Here is a 23,589-nt window from a genome sequence, read left to right as displayed (position 1 = left end):
TGAACACTGGGAATGCGTCCAGCTGAGCCCTCAGTTGCATCTTGTTTAACGTGAACAATTAAGTAGACAATCTTTCCTAATGTAGCTGTTTTTAATGAAGTTCACAACTTTATTTAGTTGATATGCTCTTTTCCTAACCTTCTAGTAACACAATGAATTTATCCATGCAGTCAGGGAGTACTCGGTGTAACAAATCCAAGGGATAGAATCCCATCTCTTCCCCAACAACCTTCCGCCTCCTTCCCAGCCCAGAAAACTGCCCTCTATCGCCAAGGCCTATGCTATCTCAGGCCCAGCACTCTGCTCTGCCTCTTTGTATACCTGCCTGGTTTTGCTGCTGTCTTGGCTCGGCCTACAGCTCTTCCCCATGGGAAGAGGACAGCTCAGACCATTTTGTACCTTGGTCCTCTCCAAGCTCTGCAGGCTCAATGCTGCACAGAGGACAGCAACCATACCCTAAAACCAGTTTGAGCTGCAGCCTTCAGTCTCAGTATCTTGTGCTGATGGGATCAAAGTATATGCCACATTCTCCCCACAGCTGCCACAGAAGATGCTTTACCAGAAGGGATGCATACATGACCACACACACGCACAGAAGGAGAGGAGAACGCAAAGATGAAAGTGGGTTCTTTGAGTTTCTTCTACCTTTAGTTCCCTCAAAATGTAGGCAATACCGTACTCCATTTCCAGGGGCAGCTGAAGTACATTTTTATTACAGATTGTTTCTACTACATGTCAAGCTGGCAGATAAAAAGAGGGAATTGGGAGAATGCCTGCATGGAAAACTGGATGCAATATTAATGTGGCCTTAAGGGAGAAGAAGGCCCTATTTATCTGAATTTAAACACTTCTTGACTAAGAAAGCGCCGAGCAAGGGATTTTTGAAGTTAGGTGTCCAAACCTAACTTGTGTTTGTTCTGGCCTTTAGCCAGGAAAGGTAATTGGATTTCTTTAATGTCATTACATTTATCTGTCCTTCTATTTGGGCAAGGATCTCTTATAGCTAGATAAATAAAGATTTCTTAAAGAGTCATACTGTAGCAATTTTCAAGCAAAACTAGAGTTAAAATATTTCTTTTGTTGTTGCTAAGATTCACATCCAGATAAGAAATAAAGTTATATAAAATAAGCAGACAAAAAGGACATTACAAGGACAGGTTTTTTTGTTAAATCCTGAAGGAAAACATCAGATGATTCCCCCTATGCTTACTACAACATAGCCATAGCTCAGCCCTGAGAAACTTGTTCTTCTACAAAAACAACAAATGAGAGAGGTAAGACCTTTGTCATTGACTATTATATGCTTAATCAACTGTCTTGCTGTAAGCTGCAGATAACAGCCAGTACAGGTCAGCTTACTAACAGATGTGCCAGTATAGCATGCTACTCTCCTAGGACAACATTCACTACAAGGATACAAAAATCAGATACAAGGGTACTGAAGAAGAGCTCAATTAATCCTGTCCCAAGGAGGTATCTCAATTAAGAAGCCACTCTCAAGTGCCACAGATGACAAGTGCTTCCAGGAGGCAGCTGAACCCACCTAACACTTATATCAGCCCCTGCAAGTATATGCCCCTGTCTCCATTGAGCTTACAGACACCTCCAGCAACACAGAAAGAATCTGGATGCAGTACTGCTACAGCTATACCAGAGGAGGGAGTTCTGAGGTAAGCACAAAGCAGGACAATTAAGTGCCACCACTGGGCTTATACCTATGTCTGCTTTGCTTAAGTTATAGTCTACTGCTCATTCACTATTAACGAAATCACACCAAGTCCATCTAAAACCATGGGCGATATATCCATCAGTAGTACTGAGGTCTGCACATGGAACCTCAGAATACTGAAGCTGAGTGAAAGACGCTATAAAAGCTTAAACAAAGAAACAAAGCTTTCCATTACAGAAAAGAAAAGCCTATCATATTCCACCAAGGTCAGACATACAACCAGGCAAATTCTATAAAATATATAAACAGAACAAAGTGAAAATGAACCAGCTGTCAACGGATATCTGGCAATAATTTCTTCCATAATGGACAGATATGAGGCACTAATGAAACCTGCCATTAAAAAAAAGTGTTAGCTAGTACAGCAACATAAATAAGAAAAAGAGCATAAAATTCCCACTAAGATCTATTAAACTGTTATGGATGATGCAAGGTCTATTCACTTTATTTTAAATGCTTACAGAATACTACATATAACAGACTAATATCAAGTTATATGGAATTCCTATGCAAAAACCTGCCAGCCAAGCAAGCAAAAAGGCTGTAAATATCTGTCAATTGCATAAGAGGAAAAAGCCCTCTTAAGAGCACAAATTTCTCTACCACCACCATCCTGCAAAAAAACCCAAGATTATTTAAAAGTCTGGAAACATAAAGTTAAGATTTCATTTAAAACCAGATATTAAACCATACGTCACCTACATAAGTCTTTTCCATTCCCTTCATAGCTTCTACTCATGCATGAAAGGTGTGTCAGATGGAGACATGATGGAGCCTATTTAATCAACATTTTATGGAAGCCTAAGTGTGGAGATAAGGTAGATCTAATAATTGTTTTATTTATGTTCTTTTTAGAATCAGTCCACCTTGAAGTAAATGCTTTTAATTCAGTGCCTTTGTTAACAGTATAAAAGCAAGGTGTCTGGCCTGCATCATGCCCTCAAAAAAGCCCAGTGAAAATTCATAAATAAATTCAGTATTTTGTTGCACCCAAATTTTTGACAATTTTTCTAAGTTACAAAGTATTTCAATACAAAGCATTTAATGACTGAATTCAGGTATGCACAAACTGAGGATGAACTTTTATAAATGGTTTCAAAAGACCAAAGATCACAGGCCAATAAAAAGCACAGCCCTGAGGTCCCCACTTTGGCTTCCTTCCTATTGCACATCTTTGCCGCTTTCTTTCCATCAAAACTAGCAATCTTGTGGCCAAGCTAAGAAATAACCTGTCACAAAACCAGAAGTATTAACTTTCACTCAAATCAGTAAGCTATGGACACTCACCATAAGGTTACATGATCACTGGAACAAAGAGACAGAACCCATAGCCAGATGGCATAGAATATAACTCACTCAGTGGAGTCTTTGACTAGTGTAAGCTAATTAGAAAACTAGGTTGTATGTGACTTTAGAGGTGGGAAAGCAAGAGACAGCCATAAGACTACACTGTTCCTTCTGTGGCTCATAATACTCTCAGAAGAGTACTAAACGGCACACAGCTCACACATAAGGTATGGCTTTGCACTTGCACACAATGGATTTTTGCAAATACTCTCCTCAGTTTTTACTCAGTTATGTTAATTTAGCGTTACCTCATCACCTTACTTTGTACTTGACCACACATAGTAGTAGCTTCAGTGAGAGGACTTTTGCCATGCCTGTTGTAAAAGAACAGCTACCAGTTTAGTAATCACAGCACTTATTATTTACCTAATTTCCCTAAGGAAATTACATTTAATCTCACATAATTTAGAACCCTTAATCTCTTTCTGGCTCCCACTGCACCTGAAAAATCCTACAATAGAACACAATGAAATGTAAAAATTGCACTGAATCATAGAATCATAGAATAACCAGGTTAGAAGAGACCCACCGGATCATCGAGTCCAACCATTCCGATCAAATGCTAAACCATGCCCCTTAGCACCTTGTCCACCCATGCCTTAAACACCCCCAGGGAAGGTGAATCAACCACCTCCCTGGGCAGCCTCTGCCAGTGCCCAATGACCCTTTCTGTGAAGAATTTTTTCCTAATGTTCAGCCTAAAACTCCCCTGGCAGAGCTTGAGGCCATTCCCTCTTGCCCTGTCCCCCGTCACTTGGGAGAAGAGGCCAGCACCCTCCTCTCTACAACCTCCTTTCAGGTAGTTGTAGAGAGCAATGAGGTCTCCCCTCAGCCTCCTCTTCTCCAGGCCAAACAACCCCAGCTCTCTCAGTTGCTCCTCGTAAGGCCTGTTCTCCAGCCCCTTCACCAGCTTCGTTGCTCTTCTCTGGACTCACTCCAGAGCCTCAACATCCTTCTTGTGGTGAGAGGTCCAGAACTGAACACAGTATTCGAGCAGTGGTCTCACCAGTGCCGAGTACAGAGGGAGAATAACCTCCCTGGACCTGCTGGTCACACCGTTTCTGATACAAGCCAAGATGCCATTGGCCTTCTTGGCCACCTGGGCACACTGCTGGCTCATGTTCAGTTGGCTGTCAACCAACACCCCCAGGTCCCTCTCCTCCAGGCAGCTTTCTAGACAGACTTCTCCTAGTCTGTAGCACTGCATAGGGTTGTTGTGCCCCAAGTGCAGGACCTGGCATTTGGCCTTGTTAAACCTCATGCCATTGGACTCTGCCCAGCGGTCCAGCCTGTTCAGATCCCTTTGCAGAGCCTCCCTACCCTCCAGCAAATCGACACTTCCACCCAGCTTAGTGTCGTCCGCAAACTTGCTAAGGGTGCTCTCAATGCCTTCATCCAGGTCATTGATAAAGACACTGAACAGGGCTGGACCCAGCCCTGTTTTCTATCTTGAACAAAACTTTCATGTGGAAATGCTACTAGATAGCTGGAGTAATCTTTTGCTCTAGTACACAGCTATGCAATAGAGCTCAATACTAAGACTTCTGCCTGCAAGCATCTTTTGGCTCCCTCTTATGCTGGCACAGTTCATTCTTAGGCCAGAAAAACATGTTCATGGACTCTCTGGCAGCAAAGGACAGTACTAATTCATCTCTTACTGATTTCTAGATGCTAGGCAGATCATGCAGCAGCTTGAGCTCGATGAAGGAGAGGTCAATCTTGAGAAGTTCAAGAACAGGTTATCACTTAAAAGGATAAAATCTTCAAATTTCCATTCTCAATATTTATAGGGTCAACACTCGTGCAGCTGTATTACTGGCTGAATCAGCCCTATTCCCATGTGCAGAGAGGCCTAAGTTGGCATAAGTTGGTCTCTTCCAAGCCAGATGGCAGAGAGCATAAGTAGGAGATGGTGTTACACATTAAAACATCTCTTTCCAGTTACTTTATTTGCTATGCTTCCTTCTGGCTCCTTAGCTTGCCAGTTATATCTGCTTTATACGCAGCTGAGCTCAGTATGCCTTTTAAGAGACGACATACAAGAAATGGTGCAAATTACCTGCAGGCAAAAGGCTTTGTTCAGGAGATGCAAATGCCAGTTGAGGGGGAGGTTAAGTAAAATATGCCCAGACTGCTAACTTCTAAAATAAGCATATTCACATTCACTTATAAAGAAGGTATATAAACATGTGCACATACTTTATATAATCTTTCTAATGTTTTAAGTCAGTTGTCAAAAAACATACATATTTGTTTATTGTAAGCATTATTTCCAAATTTATCTAATTATTCTAGAAGTATTAATGTTCAAATATCCTGCTTGATTTTGACGTTCATTACAACTTCTGAACCAAGCTTCCTAACAGCCCAGCAGTGCAGTCTCTTTTGTAGATGAAGAACTGAACTGGTTTTTAAATGCTAAATAAAAGCATGCATCAAAGGGGTTTCTTAAGTGCAAGGTGCTAGAATGGAAAAAAAATCCAAACCAAACCAAAAAAACCTGCCTATTTCAGATTTTTACACTAACTACTTTTATGCATTAAATATTCCACAGCTTCTTTTGCTATGACATCTTCTCTCAATATGACCCAAAATTTTCAAGTCAAATGCCTCTTCTGTTGCATGGAAACAAAAGTTCCTTAGTCCTATTTGAAAGAATGAAGAATTATTTTAATGTATGCTGATGCCCTATGGTTTGGCATCACAGACCATATATTTCTGCCTCTATCTGACTTTTGGCATATATGAGATTTGTTCAAACAACTTGCCAAGTCTAATGTGAAACTGCTCCTTTTATTTTTAAATAAGCAATTTCTAAAAATAATAGGATTGTTAAATTTCCATGCCCCCCATCCCCCGCAATCCTTCCAGTGCCATTCATATGGCAGTTCCCATAAAACAATAAAAAAGCTAATCAATTAACTGTTTAAGGAAAAAGCAGACTGAAAAAAATGTAGTCATCTTAACTTGTCTCAATCAGAAAAATAAAGGTTACAAATAATTTTCAGCTTGCAGCTAACCCCTACTTCTTTTTCCAATACAGACAAACACAGGACAAACTAAGTACAACAGTCTTAACTTCAGGTGTAGAGTGCAACACTAGACTTGGAAAACTGTCTTTAATTCCTGACCTCTTTGCTAAAACCAGTGCAGGATATAAATAGTTCCACCTCTGACAAAATACGTATCCCTGAGAAAGTGTAGTGAAAAGAGACTGCCTTTCACATCCATCCCATTAAGCTGCTAGTGTAATTTTGTTGCTATTTTAAGACCAGTTTGAAGACATTGGGTAAGAAGGTTTATTTGTTTTATGGAGCCCAGATCAGATCTATGACATACACAGCAACATAATCACAGTATTTGAAGGTTTTCTAGAGCCCTGCCCTTAGGACCCTTCAACTAGGTGGGGTCCCTGACTTATTTCTCTGTCTAGAAAATAATTTCTAGTTATGATTTTCAGAGAAAACACTAAAAATGGCAGCTCCATATGTCAAACTCACAAAGCAAGTAGAAATTTCCTATATCCACATTAAAAAAAACCAAATCTCATTGGTTCAGGCCGTAGGTTTTTAAAAAAATTTGCACAAATAGTCTGTCAACACAGACAGAATCTCCTATGCTAGAGTTCATCATTAGCAACTTTCTAGCTGTGAGATGGCCAGGTTTTAATCCTTAGGAGCCACTTCTTTCCCTTTGTACCTGTTCAGTAGCTAGATCCATATAATAGGCAGCTTGTATAGGAAGCTCTTCATTCTCAAGGGAAAAGGGGAGCTTGGATATATGGGTAAAATCCCTGATTATCCAACAACTATGACACACGCAGAAAAGCACAATCTGGAAATTTGAACACCCACCAATGAAGTTTGTGTAGGTCCTTCAATACTTACTAGCATTTTGTTGTCTCTGCACTATGGTTCCTTCAGAACTCCAAAATCAGAAGGTCTTCCTAACCATTGACATCAACCACCCTACACAAAGTAAGTTCAGATCCAGATTTCCAGCCAAGCTAATAAAAATCCCCTGGAACACGAAGCACAGCACAGAAACACCCAAGTGGGTCTTCACAGGCCCATCTTGGGTCCATTAGGACTTACCAGTTCAGACACTGTCTGAAAGCAGCTGCACTGCAAAGCTGGTCCTGGAAATAGCAGAGATATGTCAACATGGCACAGCACTTGAACTAATAAACTGTTAGTGCTGAGCTGAATTTGCTCTAGGCCAAACCTGGTGCCTGCATATCCAAAATGTAGTTAATCTGCATCTGGAAAAACTGCCTAAAGAGCTGACTATTTTGAGGCCAGCATGCACTGCTCTACCCCTACCCACATACTGAAACTTTCTGCCCTTATCACCTCCTTCCAAATGACTAATCCCTCCATTCACCCTCTTCCTGTTTGTTCGTTTTTCTTTCTCGACTATTCAGATAATTTCTTAATCCTCCTCTAAATGCCCATGATAAGGCTGCACAATGAACACCAGCAGCTTCCATGGTTACCACCCTTCTCCTCATCCTACCTTCTCCATTAGACCAATGCTTCTTCCCAACTCTTCTTCCCCTTACTTCCAAGCCAAAGCTTTCCTTTCTGTCCTCCCCTTCAATGTTTCAATCCCTAACACAGGAACAAAAAGACGATTGTACTGACATTAAATCATCCTGTCTGCATGGAAAACAAAGCATGAGCAGAAACATCATCACAAGAGCTCTCATCAGAACAAGGGCAGGGTACCACTCCAAACAGTAAAATTCACTATCTTACCCAGGAGCTGCTTACCAGCCAGTCCAGATAGGACCGTCTGAGGTTTTCCTTTCCCCTTTCTACTTGCACTGCCCTTGTGTGACTGTCCTATGCCAAACAGCCTGAGTGTCTTGGTGTCGCAAAGGGCTGGTGAGAGCAAATACTGCTATCAGGCTGCTCCTGATAAGCAAGGTGAATGAACCTCTTTCACTGACACAGGAAAGAATGAGGGTAGGCAAAGACTGATTGAAATGAAGCACAGGCTAACTGGCCTGCTAACTGAACATCAATGCTGCCTCTCAGCTCACGCAACTCTGCTCCTCTTTTCCACCTGCACTCACCTCTACAATCCACTAAAAATACCTGCCGAGCTATGTAGTTTGCAGTTCTGTCCTACGACGTATAGGCACAAGATGGACACTAACGATCAAAGTTTTACTGTACTGGAAATAAAATGACAGTTAACCATTTGCAACAGAAAGTGACAGTCTGGCCTTCTAGAACAATTCAAGAGGGCTGAGATAACACACATCATTGGTAAAATAACCACTCCAACTGCATACTCTAGCCATAATCATGACTTCAACAAAGAATGTGGGCAGTTCTACCTGACAGGGGGGATTCTTTGTTGCAGAACTGCTTCCAGAACACTGAAATAAGTATAAAGGCTAAGAAATCAGAAAGAATATTGCAATTTATCGCCATTATCAAACATGCTCCGAACAGCAGAGCAGCAATTTATTGTCTATTCAATATAACACAGTGTAAAAGCGTATAATGAAAAAGGAAATTGGTAATAATTTTATAACTTTCAATACTAAAGCAGACAAGCATACTGTACTCACTTTCTATGGCAATTAGAAAATGAAATCTGTCTGCTTTTTTAGCTGCTGTGTTCCAGACAGCAACCCAATGTTGTCGGTTGCTGAAGTCCAAATAAGAAAGACTCTCACTTTTCCCTTATCTGTGCTTTTAACACAGCTAAGTGTTTCTACATGTCACATAAGCAGCAAAAACAGCCAGAGACTTGTGCAAAATCAGACAGATTCTCAGAATACTAAGGAATCAGAGCAACACATATACCATTGTCCAGAACTCCAGACATCTTTGCCTTGTACTAGGAAGCTACAGTGAAGCTCTTGTCTAAACGATTGAGAAATACTGATACTTAAGAAAGGAAGTTTCAGTTCTCATTGTTTTACTTCTACACTTCTGACAGACCTCCGTTCTTTTTTAGACTAAGACACCCAGCCTCTTTGCAGAACTAGTCACCATCTCCATGCATATGGGAACTTTTAAGATGTCACAATGAAAGCAAGATGAATGGCATATATCCAAGTGGAGATGCTATTAGGTTCTGCAGAATGGTATAGGTTATTAACCTTACAACCTGTTCTAGGAAGTAGGCTACCCAGGTGAGTAGTTGAAACTAACTTAAGCACATGAAACTGGGACCTTAGTAAGTGCCTTTATTACAAGAAAAGCGTTGGAGCCTCTTGCATAGCATTAAAATACACTTCACTTCCTCCTCCGACTATGCACAGGATAATGGTCACAGATACATGAAGACAAATAGGCTACTCACACAAAGATATTGGCAGACTTATTAACAAATGTTATTAAAATCGCATCCAGAGCCAGATCCTGCAATTATTTACACTAGTTGTTTTTACGCATGTATGTAGCATAATGCCATGCAGGCATTATGAAGATAAAAGATTTCCATATGAACAAAATTTAACACAAAGAAAAAGCATTTTTTTGTTATAAATTCAACTGCATTCATCTTCATTCCTAGAAGTAATCAGTTCTTCCTGCTACTAATTCTGCTAAATGGCCAATGATGAACTTCCGAGATCCATTCAACAAAGCAGTTAAAAAATTCAAAACTTTGAAAAGTGATAGATGTTAACTTTAAAATCTCTTTTCTAAAAAAAAATGTAAACCTAAACTAAAATCATGAAATCTGTTTAATTTCAGCAGTCCCATTTATGTGACTGGCAAGTTTCATCAACTGTGGAGTTCTGAAATTATCAGCTACAGTCTGCTTTAAAATCACTATGTGCTCTGAGGTTCTACTAAGGCTTAATAAACTTTCTTACAGGTCTGGAGTACTATATAAATTTTTTCAAAGCTGTGCTGGCATAGATGGTAATACAAACTGTCTGGCTTCATGAAAGTTACAAGCTCTGGCTCCAATCCTGCAAACACTTACTGAAGAATTTAACTTACTGCACAGAACTGACTACTCATGCATAAGTTAAGCATATTTGTAAATATTTGCACAGTATGGACATCTGTTGGCACAGCCAGTCATCTGATAAAAGATTCAGCTTTAAATCCTAGTCTACAGAGTCAATATTAAAAAAAAAATAAATCCTCACTTATAAATTCCTTTCTTAGGCATCAAGCTTGTCAGATCCCAAGGGTGGGGGGGAGGGCTGAAAAGTTAAAACCAGAGGAAAGGAGGAATCGCTAAAATCCTTAACAACTGGTTCTGTTTCTCATGTAACTAGAGAAGTCTGTTTCTCAGGGATGCACATCTCAAAACTGAGGTCCTGCTGCGTTTTCGGCCTTTGGTTAACTAAGCTCTTGTTACATCTTTCCTTCAGTGGTGTCATCATTGCAGATACCTTCACAAAGGTCATAAAATCACTCCACAGCAAACCTCCTTGTATCAGTTTGATTTGAATCAACAGTCAACAGCTTTGGGTGGGCTAAGAAATAGGCACACTACAAAACTGACCCACAGGTAATTGTGGAAGTTGCATTTCCTTAGGAAACTAAACTAAGAAAAACATTTATGAAATGCCTCCTTCCTTATACTGTCTTGGTGTTTTGAGAATGTCCTGTTCTACTCACCTCTTTAATAAACACAACAACCTTCTATGTTCTGTGAATTTAAAATTTTAAAACCTGACACCAGACAGAAGTAAATGTAAAGGTGGGAAAGCATCTTCCCATTTATTCAGTGCTAAGTGACAGAAACTAAACCTACAGAGCGTTTAGGGCATTGTGTACATCACATCTGCAGAGCTGCCACATGGAGGTCTGCTCCTTTAGTGTACTGAGAGCCGGGGAGATCTGTGTCTTAGGACTTATGGTTTCCAAGGAGTTTGTTTTAAAGATGAGACTGAGGGCACTGAACTCTCTCCCTCAAACAAATGCAGGGACGGACTAAGGGGATGGAGGCAAGGTGGGCTGCCAGCAGCAAGGAGACAACAGATCTCAGTAAGTCCTCTCTTCCACAGCTCTCCGCAGGGCTCAAACGCTGTCCGCAAGCAGAGGGTGAAGTGATCTTTGGAAAAACCCTATGTCACACAAAAACAAGCCGCACGGGAGCTGTGAGGGGCTGCCACACCAAACCAAGCCGCACCGGTGCGATGAGAGACACGGAGCTCCCACCCAGGAGAAGCGGGTCGGGTGCTATGCAGGGCTCCGTGTAAAGGCTGTATCCTTACCACACCAGGGCTGGGGCTGGCTGCGCACGCCGGCCCGGGGACCTGCCCCAGCCCTCAGAGAAAGACCCGTCCGGCCCCGCTGCGGTGCCGGCAGGCACGGCGGAGAGCGATCTGTCGGCGCTGCGGCAGAGACCGGTCCCGCCTCAGAGCCCCGCCGGGTTACCTGGTGCAATGAGCACCCTCAGGCCGGGGTGCGGGCCCGCGGGACGCTGCCGGGCGCCCTGCATGCTCCGTGCGCTCCCTCCGCCTCGCCGAACGCTGCCGCCAAAACATGGCGGCCGGGGCGGGGCCGCGCCGCGCGGCGGGAAAGGGCGGCGGGCGGGCGCGCGCCCCGCAGCCCCGCGCGCGGCGGAGGGGCGGCACCACCCTGCGGGAAGGAGAGGGGGGGAGAACGGGCGCTGAAGGCTGTTGGGGCCGCCCTGCCGCTTCACCTCTCTCCCCCTATCCCCCCCGCTTATGTGGAGGGAATGGTTCAATCAAACCAGGGTCGGTGTGAGGCGGTGCTGTGGGTGGGCGGGTCCGGCCGCCCTCGGCCCTGGTGTAACGGGGTGTTGGTGCTGTTAGAGAAAGTGGGGTGGTTTTTTTAAACCAAAGTAGAGTTACGTTTCATCTAAGTAATTGTATGTTTTGAAAGTTAGGCAGAATGTTTGACGGGCTGAGAGAGTTGGGGTCGTTCAGCCTGGAGAAGAGAAGGCTGCGAGGAGACCTTCCATCGACCTTCCACTACCTGAAGGGGCTGCAGGAAAGCTGAGGAGGGACTGTTCAGAAGGGCTCGTGGCGATAGGATTAGGGGCGGTGGGTATACACTAGAGAGGGTCAGATTTAGGGTAGACATTAGGAAGAATTTCTTCACCGGCACAGGCTGCTCAGGGAAGCTGTGGCTGCCCCATCCCTGGAGGTGTTCAAGGACACGTTGGATGGGGCCTTGGGCAGCCTGGGCTGGTGGGAGGTGGCCCTGCCCATGGCAGGGGATTGGAACTGGATGATCTGTAATGTCCCTTCCAACCTAAACCATTCTATCATTCTGTGCCCTTCTGATAGCATCTTTTTCAGGCACTGTTCATTCTTTGAAGATGATAACGTCTTGTGTGAGGTATGATCTGTGCTGAACAAATGTCATCTTCTGCGATCACCTCTCTTTGCAGTCTTCCTATCTCAAGTGAAAGATCAAGGTGAGAGCTGGGTCCAAAGCTCCAGAGTAGCAAGAGTTTTGACTATTGTGAAATTCATAACAACATTAACATTAGTCCTTGGAAAGTAACATAATATGCATAAGATTTCTGGGAAAATTTATACATACACATACAAATGGGAAATACATTTTGTCCCCAGCTCTTGTCTTGCTGCACACAATTGATGGAGATTGCTCACTCATGTTGCCCAGCAGTGATAAAGGACGCTTGCTTTCTAAAACTCCAAAATGAGTCTCAGAGAATTTATTTGTTAGCATTTTCAGTATCACTAGGACTGCCTTTCAGTACACGTTTTCCCTCTCACACCTAGAGGGCTGGCAGGCAAAGGCTTCCTTTTAACTCTGTCCCATCGCAGGCCAGGTGGTGCCTGTTTTGCAGGGATCTGACAGGGTGACCATAGCTGGAGTGGTGGCTGCCACTGCCCCATCACCACCAACCCCTGGCAGGAGGCAGCACGTCTGCCCAAGGCTTTTTCTTGAGGGGGACACAGCGTGGATTAGGCGTGATGCGTTTGGACCTGAAGGCAGAAATGCAGGGGGACAGAGGTGGTTAACAGATTTGAGCATCTGATGTGAGGAGCAGCAGAAAGCTGGGGCCGTTCTGCCCCAAGAAGGGAAGTCTCAGGGGACAGTCTTAATCCATGAACATAAATACCTCATGGGAAGAGTAAACAGGATGGACACAGGCTATTCTCAGTGGTGCTGACTGACAGGGCTTGAGGCAAAGGAAACAAACTGAAACACGGGAAAATCCGTTAAACAAGAGAAAAAATGCCTTTAGTATGCAGGTGGTTGAACACTGGAGCAGGTTATCATAGAATCATAGAATGGTTTGGGTTGGAAGGGACCATGAAGATCATCTAGTCCAACCCCCACCCTGCAATAAGCAGGGACGTCTTCAACTAGATTAGGTTGCTCAGAGCCCCACCCAATCTGACCTTGAATGTTTCCAGGGATGGGGTATCTACCACCTCTCTGGGCAACCTGTACCAGTCTTTCACCACCCTCAGCATAAAAAATGTCTTCCTAATATCTATTCTAAACTTCTCTTTTAGTTTAAACCATAACCCGTTGTCCTATTGCTACAGGTCCTGCTAAAATGTTTTTTCCCATCTTTCTTATAAGCCCCCTTTAAGTATTGAAAGGCTGCAGTAAGAGCTAAGGTCCCCTTGTAACAATCATCCTCCCCAGTGTATAATATGATCACCTTAAATATGTCTTTTACCTACAGATCACACCAAGGAGCCATAGTTGCAAAATAAGATGTACACTTATGCATATTTTCATACACACATACATATGTACATAAACTGAGTTTTACCAACAAAAGAATGTGTTGATGGCCATGATCCCAGAGATTTCAAAGGCAAATACTGTATGTTATCAAAAGTATTAAAGTACATGTATCAATTGTAGATCTCAGAGATCCAAAACAAATATTAAAAACATGCTAACATCTATGCCCTAAGACAGAGCAGAACTAACCAAGACCAACTTATGCAAAACAGCTGAGTTGATGTAAGGCTGGAAAAAATAATTTCCTGAAGTTTGAGCATATACATTCATAACTCTGAGATTACATTGATCTAAATATGTTTTATTTTAATTTTCCTGATCTTTTCCCTGCCTGAAGTAGGGCAAGATCTCACCGCCAAAGACCACGCCATGTGTTTTGAAGAAGTCCCCGCTGAAATCACTTACTTTCAAAGTGATTGCACTTTGCTGCAGCATATGCTTAGATTGCAGCATTGACTGATGAGTCTTGTAAAATCCTCCTTGTGTTAGCAAAGAGAGAAAGGCACTGCCAACTGTCCCATTGTAATCCATACAAGAGCACTGGAAGAGCAGAACAGAGCTGGTTTCTGTGATTGAACCCTTTCTAGAAGGAAAGCGTTCCATATGAAGAGAAGGTTCTCCAAAAATAACAGCATCAGCTTGGCCCTCAGACCTGAAGATGACAATGAGTTGCAGGCTGTTGTATACCTCTAAGCTTAAAAAAACTCTGGCAAAAACAGGAATCCAATCCTGCAAGCCTTCAGATGCAGAATGTGCCGGGGTCAAGTCTAGAGTTGTTCCAGACATTCTGTTTCCTCCCTGACTGTGGTATGTACATTGTTGCACATTTAGAAAACTGACTTTTAAAGCACACATTTTTCACAGCACCAATCCATCCTTATTCAGGCATCTAGTAAGCAAGCTATTGTAATTTTCAAAGGTGCTGAGTACTCTTCACGTCAGTTGAACTGAATCCACATTCCAGCTGTTCATTCATTTCGATTTATGAGCGTCTCCCACAATTTGTAGATGCATATTGGCCCAGGAATCTATAAAGTCATTTTCTGGGAACTTTCAGATTTTTTTTTCAGAATTTTTTTTCTCAGATACATCAAAATGTCCCAAACTGAAATTCTCAAATGGGCCTGAATAATACTCTAGAATGCCATCAGTTTTGGAATAAAAATGCAGGAATTATGCATCTTAAATATTTAAAACTTTCTTTTACTACTTTTGCACATTTGACATATAGCACCTGTCTTTATAAACATAGGATAGGCTACAACATTATAATAAAAGATATACTAATTAGGGATTTCAGTCAGGAGCTGATCATGCTAAAATCTTATTTGCTTAAGAATTAAATACTTTCCATGCAGACTTGGTAAGAGTTTTAAACCTCAGTGATATTTCTGAGAAAGAAAAATGCTGAAGTTTAAACCACTTGATGGATCTGAACTGCTGTGGTGATATCATTGTAAATAGTCAAATCTAATTTTACACACGTAGTTATTCTCATTTAGGCCCACATGACTTATCCCACCCATCCATCTAAATGCATGCAATATGGGAGTGCACCCTATCTGAGGACAAACATTTTATACATTTCAGAGCCGTTGGATATGCATTTGGACTTATCTGCACGCTGTGCATTCATTGATTTCTGCTAGGGCTGCTTTTTATAATCCCAATGTTTGTGCAAATGTAAGCACCTCTTTTTTGCCAAACAAAAATGTCACAGAGTCATAGAATGGTTTGGGTTGGAAGGGACCTTAAAGATAATCCAGTTCCAACCCCCTTGCCACAAGCAGGGACACCCCCCCGCCAGCCCAGGCTGCCCAAGGCCCCATCCAACGTGGCCTTGAACACCTCCAGGGATGGGGCAGCCACAGCTTCCCCGGGCAACCTGTGCCAGGGCCTCACCACTCTCATCGTGAAAAATCTGTTGCTACAGAAAAGCTGTCTTTGTTCACCTTCAGCTGCAAAATTTACCCCTTCCTTCTACCCTATGAGCTTGAAGTGAAGCAACTTTTAAATTTTGCTCTGAGCAAGAAATGAAACAATGTTTAGAAAAAAGCATGATTCATTGTTAAGTAAAGGTTGTAGTTTAAAAGACAAAAATGTTTCCAGTTATGACTATGTTTCATTTTACACTGTTTCAACAAACAAATTGTATTTACGGGCCAAGTTTGCCTATTTTATGCTTCAGTGTTTCAAACATTTATATGCATAAATCCATTGATCTGCACATTTAAGGGTCAGCTGTACATGTCTAAGCGTTACATTTCATTCCAGTTAAAGGTCTATTGGTAGGTGTAACTCCTGGTAGGTGTAACTCCAGGTATTGTACCAGGATAATTATGATTCATTTTAAGTCATCTAGTTTGAAACGCTGTTCTCTGTTCATCACAGGTCAATTTATTAGTTTGGTTTTATTCAAAACAAAATGTGTGTGGCATTGAAACAAATGGAAAAGATTTTATTCAGACTTTTTTCTCCTTACTTTTCTTCCTATTAGACAACAATCACACTCCTTTATTCTCACAACAAATGGTGGATGTGCACAAAGAGAAAAACAACAGATAAATATGAAAACTGAAACATCTAATAAAACTCTATAATGGACCATGAATCATGCTCCATTATACTTTAAAATAAGCTCATTTAAATGACAAATGGTATATTCTTAGCATACTTTAACAGAATATAAACCAGTGATGAAGTATCTGTGCTCTGACCCATCAAAGCAAATCTCTGTGGGACCAAAAATGTTCTCTGAATTGACTGAAATGCGACATGCACCTCCCTTTGTTCAGGTAATGGGATCATCTTGCTGCATGTGGCTTGGCACAGTCCCATTATGCGGCACGGAAAACTGCTGTTTTGGTCACATGAAACATACATGTGCCGGCATGTAGGAGACAATGGGTCCAAATATGCAGTCTTCTTGTCCTCCAGAATACGTTTGGTTGTCTCACAGAACAGTTTCCCAATCTAATCTTTTTTAGTTCAAAAATACTTAAGAGCTATATAATCCCTACATCTAAATCCTAGTGACCTTAGAACGTTCTGCTGTGGCTCAAAAGAGCATACGGAGGCCTAACACAGAGATGGCATTGACCAGAAAGAACATGTGGAGATGTTGCAAATCTATTAAACAAGTCTCAAAACCATGTTTGAATTTCTAGCCAAAATTCCAAGTCAATTTTTCGAGGTGAAAAGTAATTATTTTACATAGTTCTTCATGACCGTATTCATCTAAACAAGTACTTGTCTTACGGAAAATAACCCATTTTAAGGAAAATAACAGTATCAATTTCAAAGCACTCAAGCAATGATGAAAAAGATTCTAGCCAGCTCTAAGCAGAAATCACTTTTTCCTTTGTACTAAACAAGGTTGTGTCACATCTATAGGTAGGACTTATGATTTTTTTTTTCTGTAACAGAAATAAGCTACTGAGTTCAAAAGTTTTCCTGTATGTCAGGTCAGGCATAAGAGAGTGAGAAGTAAAGAAAAGAGAATTAGATGGGAAATTATAGGCATGTCCTCAGAAACCATAGGATTAATATTGCCTAATTTCATACGGTAAATATCTAACTTCAAGCTGATTATTTACTGTCTTTTTATAGTTAATGAAGAGAAATAGAGTAGTATTCATATGATCTAATACTTCAGTTTATCTCAGAGTCAGCCTGTTCATCTAGAGATACATATCCAAACTGCAGATAGCTCCCTCAGATGAGAAGATAAGAACCTTTCTCCATTACCTTTTTTTCTGTACTGGGACAAGGCCCAGTTACATACAGTTTCTATCATTATCTCTTAGTCTTTTTCACTGTCTTTTGTTCATCTATCACACTCTAAGGATGGATGGGGACCTTGCTGTAGGGTTAGCACAAGCAGATATTTATTGACCCAAGTGTGCAGGATCTTCCAATTTTCTTTCAAAGCATCTAAGAAATATATTTTTCCTGTTTAATCAACCAGAAAGTTCACTTATTGGAGGTGTGTTGCTATAGCAAGGAGAGCTTGCTCTGTTTATAGAAGCTGCTCACAATGATACATACTGTTTGAAGAAAAAAGTTGAATGAGTATATAGATTGTGAGCTGGCTTAAAGTGAACAGTAGAAACGCTTGTTTAATGGGCATGATACATTCATCCATAGCAGCAAGTTACTGTGAAATATCCTCCAGATTATGACTCAGGCACTGGCCAAAAAAAAAAAAAAAGTACTAATGTATTTTTCAAACACTATAAATATATGCAGTATTTTTTGAACATTTTCAGATTAAAAGTTGTTGCATCAGAAGTGTTGCAGTGGCCATATTAACCCTACTTTCCTGTACTGTGGATTTCAACGTATTTCTGAGCCCCATCAGGACAGTCTCACAAAACAAGTGTCCACTTGAAAAGCAGAAGATGAAAAAAACACTATGCAAACAAAATGTCTAGATTGATAGGGAAGAAAACAATACTTGAGTTTGAATGTTACAGTGAACATCGTAAGTGCCTTGTGATGGTGTTATTATTATTATAAGACAACAGTACTTCAGCAGTCTTGATGCTGTACTTTCCTTCCATGCTGTCAATGGTTAGAGATGTAGTGTCTGTGAATTAAAAAAAAACAGGAACAATACCTTTTTGTCACAGTTCTTAAACACAGATGCATACACCAACGTAACCAGTTAAAATATATATTAATATTTTCCATATAAAACATGTATATCTCTGTGTCCATCTGTGTATTGTTCTGGGCACGCAAATGTTTCAGAAGTCTATGTGCCAGTCTGTTGGTCCTGAGGCTTCATCCCTTTGATACTGAGGAACAGAATCCCAGATTTCTTAAAGAAATCCTAGAATGCTATCTATATAGCCCAGGAAATGCCTCTTCTTCTTCTCCTCATCCATCTTTAAACAGTTATAATTCCCTTTCATCTTCTATATTCACATTTTTCCTTTTTGAGGAATTATCTCTGAAAAACCGCCGTGTATTTAATGGTTTCATTTCTGCCTTTTTGGTTTTATACCTGCTTATTTACTAACAGCAATCCTGTTACTAAAGCAACACATTCATAATTCTAATATCCATGCTCAGAAATCATTACACAAGTCCATCATGATTAATTATGAAACTTAAATAGTTAACTTCTGCTTTCAGTCATACAAGTGTAAACCAACATACTTATCCTATTGCAGAAAACCCTCCAGGTAGGTTCTCAAAGAATGAAACTATTTACAGTACTGTAATTGAGGTATCTTAGAAGTCATCAGTGACGTTTTGGGGGGGGGAAGAAAAGGATTGCAAGATGAAGAAATAAAAACCATAAATGCTCTAGAATTGAGTATTTTAATGTTCAGGCCTCACACTGCAGTGGAGTATCAACATCATAATCAAAATATCTCTCTTCTAAGAATTCTTTCATGTCAAACTAGATGTTAATATTCCTGAAGGCTTCCCAGCTATGAATAATAGCATTTGTAAAATGACCAGCATCTGTATGGATTATCTGATACCTAAGAAGAAGTTGAGCTCATGCTGTAATTCAATGGAAAGTTCAATAAGCTATGAGACACAAATTCATTAGAAAGTGGGTATTTGAAACTATTGTTTTGCTGTTGTTTTTCTAAAAGCCAAATATATTATGAGGCGTGGCCTACTTGTACTCTACTTGCATCCCAACTGTGGTTATGCATAAAAATATTTTCACAGGGACAGAAATGTGGGCTGTGCAGTGGTTGTGGGAGAGCTGAACATTGCTTACGGGTGGAAGCAGGGAAATATTGAAGCACTTGTATGAGCGGATTGAGAGAGTGCAGCTAGGTCTATAGCTGTTTGAAACACCTGAGTTTTAAGTGCAAGGAACCTAATGTAAAGCAGAACAAAAACAGTGCCCTCATGACAAGGAAACATATTTAAAACATGTTATTCATGCCTCATTTGGTCACATGCAATTCTGAGACAAGTATCTGGTATTTCCATTGTTAGAGTGACTCAGTCCCCTAGGATATAGGCTGCTTTACCTGCCTCTTCTGTAATTCCTGCTTGTGTAACTGTGAGTGACATCAGGAGAAGTAAAATAAACAGGGTAAAGCATGGCCTTAAACACTGTCCAGAAATTATCTATATTTTCTAACTGGTAGCATATTCTATGCCAACTCCCAAGGCACTGGCCGGGCACAATGTAATGGATAACATGACTGTTTCCATAAACAATGTGAACGGGGACACCTTGTTTTGGAGAAACAGTACAGTGTCATTCTTCTTTACAGGCCTTATGAGGAGCGGCTGAGAGAGCTGGGGTTGTTTAGCCTGGAGAAGAGGAGGCTGAGGGGAGACCTCATTGCTCTCTGTAACTACCTGAAAGGAGGTTGTAGAGAGGAGGGAGCTGGCCTCTTCTCCCAAGTGGCAGGGGACAGGACAAGAGGGAATGGCCTCAAGTTCCACCGGGGGAGGTTCAGGCTGGACATTAGGAAAAAATTCTTCACAGAAAGGGTCATTGGGCACTGGAACAGGCTGCCCAGGGAGGTGGTTGAGTCACCTTCCCTGGAGGTGTTTAAGGCACGGGTGGATGAGGTGCTAAGGGGCATGGTTTAGTGTTTGATAGGAACGGTTGGACTCGATGATCCGGTGGGTCTCTTCCAACCTGGTTATTCTATGATTCTATGATTCTTCCCTTGGGGCCATGGAAGGCACCCTGGCCTGATGTATTTACTAGTATAGACGCAGCCGTGCTTCAGTAGTGGTCCCAGTGTGGCCAGTGAGATTTTTTTCCCAAACAGCTCTACTGCAAGCAGGCACAAGGGGTCAATATTCAAATAAAACTTACCTGTTTCTAGGAGCTGTGAATGAAGATTGCATAGAGACAGCCAGTTCAGGCACCATGACCCTGAAATTGATGGACGTATAGGGCCTGTTGCACATGCAGAAAACATGCTGCATGACTGCGTCTGTAATGTGTGCAAGTGGGCTGTCCAGCAACTGGAAGGCAGTGCTGGTACTGGTGCAAGCACAATGGCTCTTTGCCCAAACGGACAGTCAGACATGCAATAGTCTTTGACAAACTACCATGTTTTTTCCTTCTTTTCTGACAATACAAAATGTTGAGGTGGAAATAGGGGTCTTTTCTGTGGAAATATACAGATACGCCAAATGTATTTTTTTTATATACTGAAGAATTTAAGATTTTTAATTGCCTCTTAGTTAATGGTTTCAGCTCCCATACTATATAAAACTTTTCATTTCGTAGTAGTTTTTAATTTATCTTTTAAAAGTCTCCTGAATTCATGTGCAAAATGGATCTTACTGGTAATTAGGTATTTGATGAATTCTCAGCTTGCTGCACGTGTTAATCATGTTGAAACTAGCTATATCCTAATGTTACTTTTAAATCACTGAAAAACAGAATTCTCAGTTGAATAACATATTGGCTTATGAAGTGTTGTGTCTTCACTAGTGCAAGTAAGTCTATTATTTTGTAAGCATTGCAAGGGGATTCTGTTGTTAATATACATAAAAAATTATTTCAGCCAAGTATGTTCTCAAGGGTAATTCTAGAAGGCAAAAGGTACTTGTTATTTGAAACATCATTTGCAGTATTTTGTGACCTTCAAAGGAGATCATTAGAAAAATGACCTGTTAAGGTATATGTATCATCCACAGTTTTATTTAAACAAAGGGCCTGTGAGAATTGCTATATCAAAAATTCTGTACAGATCAACAAGTGTTGTCTTTGACATAACTGTTATCAAGAACATCATACCAGAAATGAAGAACTGGCGATAAAGCATCCCCTGTGCTGGATTTGGGAAGGAACCAAACTGATTACAAAGAAAGATTGTAAATTGATTTAAAATGTGAAAGGGTAGTATTAAACTTAAAGACTGCTGTACTTGTTCCATATCTTTAGAAGTGACTGGCTGAAGACTGACTTGCCTGTAGTCTCAAACAGACTTTTTATCATCTGTCTGCTGGATGGAACAGTACAGGCATGTTTCATTTATTTAGAAAATGGCCAGGGGCCAAAGAAAGATTAAAAATGTAAGCAAGAGTCAGTGCAATGATTGTTTCTATAAGAGTTAGGCATTTGGACTGCAATATCAGCAAATCCTCCCACAAAAGATATATTCCTACAACACAGGATTTGCATTTCATGTTCTGGAAAAGCAATTGGTACAGTAAGGACAGGCATACCAGGTACTCTGGTAGTTGAATTTGGAATGTATTTGGCATTTGCAAGAGTAAACAAAAGCAACTGACATACTTAAATAAGTTATTTTGTGAACAGACGAACTAATGAATGCAAACAAATTCTAAAAGGAACAAATTGTTTCTTATGGATTTCCATCTTTGTTCTTCAGTCTCCTCCATCATAACCCTTCCCAGGTCCTGTTCACCATTTCAACCATCTGAGATTCATCATATGCTTCAGCTTAGCTAGAGCTGTGGGTGTGCTGGTTGCCCCCTGGCCACAGCCAGGCAGACCATGCAATAGCTGAGCTCAGTGGGTCTCTCTATCAGTGCAGGCAAATTGCCTTGAGGATCTCTATTCTCCAAAAGATCTTCATTGATCTATAGATGCCTAAGATGGGATCAAGCCTGCCTAACACTAGGACCAAACCTGAGCTTAAATTCAAGGAAGCTAGTGAGGTAATCTTTTTATAGAATCATAGAATAACCAGGTTGGAACCTCCTTTCAGGAGGTTTTCCTTATATATGGAACCTCCTTTCAGGCAGTTGTAGAGAGCAATGAGGTCTCTCCTCAGCCTCCTCTTCTCCAGGCTAAAGAACCCCTGCTCTCTCAGACGCTGTAGTGTTTCTGCCTACCACAAGCAACAGATCATTATCAGTGTCTTTCTAAGGCTAGGCATCTAAACTTCATAGAGAAGGTGTGCCTTCAGAGATATCCAAAGGCATTTGCCTGTCTTTACTGAATGTAACGGGAAACTTTGCTCCAGGAGGGCTTCTTCTCCAGTTCTGTAGAATGCTTGTTCAAATTAGGAGCCTAAGATAAGAGCCTAGTTTGAGCCTAATTCTTTCTAATCTGATTGAAACTAGCCACAGAGGTCAGGAAAGGAGGACAGACAGATGGCCTCATTGCAGGACTTGTGGGAAAACAGGCTAAAATAAGAATTAGGAACATGTGTATTTAAAGTAGTGATTTATCTGCATTGATATTTCTACAGATAATGTAGAAAAATATTACAAAGAATATAATAAATTTTCATTTAGTTCCATTAAAACTTTTTATGAACCCAAAGCTGATGTCTACCTGGAACAATTTAATTCAAGAAACGCATAAGAGTTCAGCTCAAGATTTCATTTTGCGTAAGGGAACTGATTCTGCTACATACATCATAAGTGAATTGAACAGAAGACAAACTGCTGTAAAACCAATAAACTCAGAAGATTTCTCAATATCCTGAGTCTCCTGAATGTACCCAGTCTGGTGGCTGATGTGATTCCTTAACCTTTCTCCAAAATAGGTTTTTAATTTTAACTTGACACTCAAGTTCAGCAGAGATCCATTGTTTTACGATTTAAGTGCACTCAACTGTTTTGGAATGCATACAGCTCATTACACAAAGAAAGCAAGAGAACAGCTAGTTCAAAAGGGCACTAACAGAACTTGAAATAAGTCAGTTTGAATAAGGTAAGAAACAGACTGAGTCAGTGTCCAAAAATATGACTGATTTCAAGCTGAAATCTTTTTCACATTTGGATGAACAAAGAATACAGTGCAAAATTAAGTTTTGTGCCTTCCCACCCTGTTGAAGTGAAGCTGGAATGAAGAGATACTCTGATAGCACTTCCACTGCTGTGCTAGCTGGAACCAAACCTGACTGTGAA

At 41.0% G+C, this 23,589-nt stretch overlaps 1 protein-coding gene across 3 annotated transcripts in view; it reads right to left on the bottom strand.

Moving 5' to 3' along the window:
• RNASEH2B (ribonuclease H2 subunit B) overlaps positions 1 to 11,557 on the bottom strand; it is a 39,553-nt gene extending 27,996 nt beyond the window's left edge. For 2 of the 3 annotated variants that reach the window (XM_069881845.1, XM_069881854.1), the window contains exon 1: positions 11,437 to 11,557. In XM_069881845.1, the coding sequence (XP_069737946.1) occupies positions 11,437 to 11,500 (64 nt within the window). In that variant the 5' untranslated portion in view covers positions 11,501 to 11,557. The remainder of the gene's footprint in view (positions 1 to 11,436) is intronic. The other variant, XM_069881861.1, reaches the window with a different exon arrangement.
• Between the last annotated feature and the right edge of the window lie 12,032 nt (positions 11,558 to 23,589).

Source organism: Phaenicophaeus curvirostris, chromosome 1 (genome assembly GCF_032191515.1).
Source record: "Phaenicophaeus curvirostris isolate KB17595 chromosome 1, BPBGC_Pcur_1.0, whole genome shotgun sequence".
In the NCBI taxonomy this organism is placed as follows: domain Eukaryota; kingdom Metazoa; phylum Chordata; class Aves; order Cuculiformes; family Cuculidae; genus Phaenicophaeus; species Phaenicophaeus curvirostris.
This window is presented reverse-complemented; position numbering and strand designations above follow the sequence as displayed.